The sequence below is a fragment of the Octopus sinensis genome, unplaced genomic scaffold (genome assembly GCF_006345805.1).
Source record: "Octopus sinensis unplaced genomic scaffold, ASM634580v1 Contig18659_ERROPOS200000, whole genome shotgun sequence".
Taxonomy (NCBI): Eukaryota; Metazoa; Mollusca; class Cephalopoda; order Octopoda; family Octopodidae; genus Octopus; species Octopus sinensis.
The window spans coordinates 155,001-162,500 of record NW_021835963.1 but is presented as its reverse complement, the minus strand read 5'-3'; the positions used below and the strand labels follow the sequence as shown (position 1 = coordinate 162,500).

Sequence of the window (7,500 nt, the reverse complement as noted above, 5' to 3'; positions counted from 1 at the left end):
CGCTGTAATTTCTTTTGGTTCCCAACTTTGACCCCTTTTTCTATAATTTGACGAATCGTAATAACTGGGAAATTCATCTCGATCGGCTTAATCACGTATCTCAAGGATTACATCGTTGCAGGAGACGGAGAAATAGAAATCATATACATTTGGGCAAGTGTCGTCTACTATAGCCTCGGGCCGACCAAAGCCTTGTGAGTGGATTTGGTAGACGGAAACTGAAAGAAACCCGTCGTATATATGTATATATATATATGTGTATGTGTGTGTGTGTGTGTGTGTGTTTGTGTGTTGTGTTTGTCCCCCTAGCATTGCTTCACAACCGATGCTGGTGTGTTTCTGTCCCCGTTACTTAGCGGTTCGGCAAAAGAGACCGATAGAATAAGTACTGGGCTTACAAAGAATAAGTCCCGGGGTCGAGTTGCTCGATTAAAGGCGGTACTCCAGCATGGCCGCAGTCAAATGACTGAAACAAGTAAAGAGTAAAAGAGTATTTATGTTTCTGGATTGCTCATGAAAGAGAGGGTTTAATAAACCAAATATTCGGTCCCGAAGGAAAAGACAAAGTGCTGTTTCAGATAATTATTTTAAAAAACATTTGAACGAACATTTAAAATCATGCACGTGTATTCTCCGAACACTTTTATTAAAATAATAATCTCACTTGTATAATGAAGATGGACCAGTCAGCTGAACGGGCTAAATAAAACGAACTAATTAACACAAGATTGTAAATTCGAGGATAAGGCTTGGTACATTGTTAACTGTTTGATACGTAATCAAATCGTCATTATTTTGTTTTTTCGCCATCAAGAAATATACTATGCCTGGCCTGTTTAAGCAATTCTTATCGCATAAACAGACCAGGAATTGCGCATTTCTTAACGAAAATATTAGGGTTATGACTTTCTGATTTTTTTAGAAGTAAACAAATACCTGTATCAAAAGTGGATGAACAATTTCATATAAGTAGGGAAAATACCTTTTATTTTAAGTTTTTTTTTTTTTTTAAAAAGTCACCCCAAACTGAAGAAATCTGACACCCTTTTTGACCCAAATCATGCAAAATTTTAGTTGGGGTTTATAATGTTTACTGAAGTGTTTACGAAATTGGTGTGCTGACTTAATGAAAATCAGAAACAGTATATCTCAAATTTCACCTTTCAAGTTGAAGTAGTTAAGGAGTTATAGAGTTTTTAATTTGTTACCACTTAGGCCCTACTTTAGAAAATATTCCCTCTCTCTCATGTTTAGTTCTTTGACGCAAAAAGAAAAGTGCTTGTGTCACTCAAAGAAACAAAAAAATTTGGACGAAAAATCTCGTGCAATTTTAAGACTCACATAGGAAAAGAAAACCTGTTCCTCTAGAAGAGCATTTTTTGGAAAACAACTGTAGGATACCAAAGAAACTTCAAATTGTCGGTCGCTACCTGTTCCGAAGAGGTGCCATCAAAGGAAGGAAAGAAAGAGCAAAGGAAATTTCGAAAGAAGTAACTTTTTTATGACAAAAGAAATTAAATTTCTCATATTTATCAAATCAAAATGTGCAAGCAAAAGTAGAAAAAGTGCTGAATACCTACGTTGAATGTGTAAAACAAGCAAAATACGATTCATTGAAAGGAATTTTTGACATCACAAAGGAAAACGGTGAATGGCTGTGCAGTGAGGATAGAAGGTAATATTATCTTCAGATTGAAAGCGAGGGACAGGTTGGGTATGCAACTGGAAAGGCAGCCAGTTCCAAAACTGTCCATCCACCCAAAAGAAGAAAAGTGTCCTGAATGCCACTCCAGTGTCATTCAGGGAAAAGCTGATACTGTTGTGAAAGGAATAACAGCTGTTTTAGATGAATACAATTTATGGAACTGTGTAAAGATGATTGTCGCTGATACAACGAGTTTGAACACTGGAAAAAGAAATGGCATTGTCATTCAGTTACAAAGACTGTTTGCTCAAAAGAGTTTGAAAGGACTGCAATTCATTGGTTGTCAGCATCACATACTTGATAGAGTTCTTCGTATTGTAGTGAATAACTTGGAGAAAAAGTCATCTCCCAATATTGAATATACATTCATCCCAGAGCTAAGTAATTACGAGAAACTCCAGGCTAATTTCAACAATGGTGAAGAAAAGATTACTGAATCAGCAGGATGGCGAGATGACATGGAATTTCTATTTCATTTGACCAGAGTTTTTCATTTCTTTGAAGAAGTCGGCGAATTTCCTACTGTAAAGTTTCGAAAAATACCCAACTTAAGTCATACAAGATGGAATTCTCGAGCAACACTAGCGCTTTTGGCAGTTATTCTTCTACCAGAAAAAAGAGTTTTGCTTTTCAATGTTTGTCGATTCATCCCTTACAGCTGTGCAGATTTTTGGTTTACTGACCAAATGTTCAATACACATAATTATCAGAAGTTATGTGGTAGCCTGCAAGTTCATAAAAAAAATTTTGGAGTCGAGAACCATCAAAACTGGAAATTCTCAGAACAAATCAAAATTGCAGAACGAGGCACCAAGTGCCTTCAAGATCTTTATGATGTGTATACAAAGAAGGAGAAACTTCAGCTTCGATCCGTGGAATAAGCTGCCAGACGAGATGGGGAAGATGCCGACGACCGCTCGGTTCAAAGTCTCCCTTGACCACAAGTGGCCTGAACTCTTTACATGAACACCACCCTGTACATAACTCCATGTCCCCCTACATGGCCTTGCTTTTTGCTTTTTGAACCAAAAAATTAACTAACTAACTAACATTTTATTCAAGAAAACATATTAATTCTTTGTTATGTTTAAAAATTTGCTAACATTCAGTACCATTTTTCTTATGCAATTATTCAAAATTGGAATTAAATCTATAAAGTTTAAAATATGCATTGTTTTTTTAAAATTTTGTATGTTATCGAATTCTTGTAGTGGCCTCTGTCTTAAAAAAGCCTAGTTTTGAACCCTTGCATAGAGCAATTTCAATTCAGTAATCTTTAAAATGCATAAATACATGTTTCTTCCACATCTCTGTTGCGTTTACAGGGATTTAGGCAGCGGAAATATTGAAGAGGGAATTTAGTGCCATCTAGTGATCATAGTTTCAAAAGCCCATAACTCCGAAACTACTTCAACTAGAAAGCTGAAATTTCAGATATACTATTTCTGCATCCCATTGAATCAGCACATCAAGTTTGGTAAAAACTTGAGCAGGCGTTATGGTTCCACCCTACAATATTGCATGCTTTGGGTCAAAAGTGGTGATCGATTTCTTAAGTTGTCGGGTGTCATTTTTTCAGATAAAGCATAATAAATGTTAGTTTCTTAACTTTTATAAAATCATTCATCGAAATACAGTATAGGGTTATTAGGTTGTGAAAAGGTCATAACCCTAGTAAACATACTCCCTCGGTGATAAATTAAAACTTGCCAAAGCTACTGCTACTCGTCGAAAAAGAAGTCGAGCAATTACTTAGCGATACAACACCAGCGACTCCAGCGACACCAATGATATATTTCTACAATTTAATCGTATTATTCTGGTACAACACAAATGGTTCGGAACCTCCTATAATCCGCAATAATTCATGAGCAGGAACTTCAAATGTCAGCGGTCGCCAGACTAGTTCCCTGGAATCCTGCAGACTTGTGCCTTGCAGATTGCTATATCAATAAACTTGTATTATTTATGCTAATGTAAGGTGGCGAGGTGGCAGAATCGTTAGCACTCCGGGCAAAATGCTTAGCGGCATTCATTACGTTCTGAGTTCAAATTCCACCGAGGTCGACTTTGTCCTTCATCCTTTTCGAGGTCGATGAAATAAATACAGGTAGATACTGGGGTTGATGTAATTGACTTACCACTCTCACTAAATGTCTGGTCTTGTGCCAAAATTTGAAACTATTTCTTCTAATAATGTACGGGTACGTGTCTACTTTGGAGTGTGTTGACCAGGGTGACCATCTCAGGTTTGGAAATCAATAACCCTGAAGGGCTTCGGGAATGTAGCTTCAGGAAAATCGATGTTGTATCTATAAGAAGTAAGCTAAAGCCTCCCGTAGTCACAATTCAAGCAAAATTAATTTCAGATATAATAATTGTCACCAAGAAGCTATTTCGGAAAGTCTCTCATTATAATAATCGCTGAATTATTTATTTCTGGTAAAACTGGTGGCGACATAAAACTATTGTTTTATTTCATATTTATTCAAAATATGTTGCTCCTGCTTCAAGGCATTAACGAAAATTTTTTAAAATATTTATTCGTGATGTCATGTGTACTCTACCCAAGAGGACTTGTATATAATTCTCAATCGATTCTATGTAGCTACTATGTTGAAGTATTTTTGTCAATTTAATTATTAATGATCACTTTAACTTTATGCATATAATGATAATTATTATTATCATTATCATTATTATTATTATTATTATTATTATTATTATTATTATTATTATTATTATCATTATCATTATCATTATTATTATTATTATTATTATTATTATTATTATTATTATTATTATTATTATTATTATTCTATGTTTGACTTTTGCTTTATATTTGTACAAGTTGGCTCCAAGTCTCACCCAGAGACCTCAAGAGACAACAGGTTGGAAGTTCATGTTGTTGTTATGCCTAGTGTGCCATATATTTGGTGTTTTTTTTAGTGTTGTACTAGTGAATGTCTAAAAACAAAATAATAAAAAAACATACGAAAATTCTGTTTGTTTTAAAACTTGAGATTACATAGAAAGTATTTTGCGTAGGATATGAGCAGTTCCCATGTTATTATTATTATTATTATTATTATTATTATTATTATTATTATTATCATTATTATTATTATTATTATTATTATTATTATTATTATTATTATTATTATTATTATTATTATCATTATTATTATCATTATTATTGCATATGTATGGATCCCTAGCAGCATTTTAATTATTGTTATTATTATTGTGGCTGTGTGGTAAGTAGCTTGCTTACCAACCACATGGTACCGGGTACAGTCCTAATGCGTGGCATCTTGGGCAAGTGTCTTCTATTATAGCCTCGGGCCCACCGAAGCCTTGTGAGTGGATTTGGTAGACGGAAACTGAAAGAAGCCTGTCCTATATGTAAGTGTGTGTGTGTGTGTGCACCTGCCATTGGTTGACAACAGATGTTGATGCTTACATCCCTGAAACTTAGCGGTTCGGCAAAAAGAGACCGATAGAATTAGTACTAGGCTTATAAAGAATAAGTCCTGGGGGCTCGATTTGTTTGATTAAAGGCAGTGGTCCAGCATGGCCGCAGTCAAATGACTGAAACAAATAAAATTTTAAAAATATGTAACACACACACACACACACACACACACACACGTGCCTTGAGAATTTGTTTTGTAAGGCATTTGATACACCTGTATTTGTTTATGTTTTTCATACATATGCCACTGGTCACTTTGAGCTATTTCTCTTAATTTATTTTTGTTTTATGTGTGTGTGTGTGTATTTTTATATAGATAAACCTACACATTATGTCTATGTACACGCATACACACGCACAAACACACACACACACACACACACACACACTCACACACATGCCTCAAGAATTTGTGTTGTATGGAATTTGATACACCTGTATTTGTCTGTTTTTCACTTTGAGCTATTTCTCTTAACTCATTTTTTATATATATGTATATGTGTGTGTGTGTGTGTGTGTGTGTGTGTGTGTGTGTGCGTGCCTGCGTGTGTGTGTGTGTGTGTATTTGTATATAGAGAAACCTACACATTATGTCTATATACACACACACACACACACACGCACATTTCTCGTTTCTTTAGTTACCGTCTTGTACAATTTTGGCTGAGTCACTGAGTGATTGCGTGTCTGAGTGAATTTGTATTTGTAAGTCTGTATCTTTAGGTATGTGTTTACGTGTGGGATTGCCCTATGGACCGTAGAAACGCTCTTTCTGTATGACAGTCGTTGCAATGCGACGAACCGTCTACCACGCCATATCAGTTTCTGACTTAACTTTAGCCACCACCCCACCTCAAACCTACGCGATTGGTACATTACAATTACATTACAATGATAACAATATAACCTATAGAGAGAGAAGAATCAAAATCCTATCAGACCCAGACTGGTGGAGTGTGGCTGTGATACACGTCGAGAAATACAAACGCATTGAAGCTAACACAAAGTTCAACGGCGATTATATTTGCAGCAGTATCGACTTCATCCACGGCATTGTCATCATCATCAGATCAGTATCATCTTCATCGCCGTCGCCCTCGTCGTCTCCATCGCCCTCGTCGTCTCCATCGCCCTCGTCGTCTCCATCGCCCTCGTCGACATTATCAGCATTTCCAAAGAAACAATAATTAGTGTTACAGTTAAACAGCGGACAAAATGATCGACGTCGATTCTCTACTGGTTAGCTTGAAACCAAAAGGATTCTTCCAGCTCACCCAATACCTGCTCAGTGACGCTTCCATGATTCCTTGCGTTGTTGCTTTGCTGAAGATTGTATTTATCGGTAGGTGCTGAAAAAATATTTGTTTTTTTCTTTTGTAGATTTTAAATCCCTCCCCCACCGTTTTTGGAAGAACCATAATCTTGTATCCAATGAAAGAGGTTTTTTTCTTTTTGTCTTCTAGTCAGGAGTGACTAATGCCTTCTACAGGGGTCATTTGTCTTACCTTTTATCCATGTCCCCTTTTTAAGGCCAATCTAACATTGGCGGAATTTTAATGTAAATGTTTGACTGACAGAAATTTTTGACTGACAGAAACGTTAACAAGCCGGACAGAATACTTTGAAACATTTCTTCCGATTCTTCATATTCTGAGTTGAAATTCCTCCGAAGTTGACTTTACCTCTAATTCTTTTGGGGTCGATAAAATAAAGTACCACTCCAGTCCTTACGCTTTTAATCGATTGTATCTTCGATACGGCTTCTGAAATGACTAAATACGTTGAACAAGGAATCTTCATTCATGTTTGCCATAAAATCCCCCAAAACAGACATCTGCGAGTCCTTGGCATTGTGAGTATGCTTGTTGGTCTTTCTCTCAGCGATGCTCCAGACAGAGTAACTCAGAGGATTAAAATCAGAATGACTAGGAGATTAAATGTTAGAGGTAACATGATCGTGAAAATGTTCGGCCAACCACTTCTGAACCGTGTAGGCTGTGTGGAAGGCAGCAGATTTTTGCTGTAACACGTACAGTTTCCCCGAGCAACTCTCTTGATCCAGAACTTGACAACAGGCTCAATTGTCTCGGTGTAGGCTGCTGCATTAACCCTAAAACTTTGCGGAGAAAACATGAAGAAGCATGACATGGCCCTCATTGCTTACGACCCTCCAAACGATCTAGATGATGGCAACTTGGTGTACCATCATCTAAATCATTTTTAAAAATTTCGAACATAGTTCTTCTCACCTGAGAAGAAGGGGAGCATGTCAGGTTCCTCAGGGTGCTTATGGGTTTTATCAGAAACTAGCAGTATCGCC

At 36.5% G+C, this 7,500-nt stretch overlaps 1 protein-coding gene across 2 annotated transcripts in view; it reads left to right on the top strand.

Moving 5' to 3' along the window:
- The first annotated feature begins 6,358 nt into the window (after nt 1-6,358).
- LOC115231499 (solute carrier family 22 member 8-like) overlaps nt 6,359-7,500 on the top strand; it is a 27,529-nt gene continuing 26,387 nt past the window's right edge. For both annotated transcript variants that reach the window (XM_036500113.1, XM_029801515.2), the window contains exon 1: nt 6,359-6,522. In XM_036500113.1, coding sequence (XP_036356006.1) covers nt 6,396-6,522 — 127 coding nt within the window. In that variant the 5' untranslated portion in view covers nt 6,359-6,395. The remainder of the gene's footprint in view (nt 6,523-7,500) is intronic.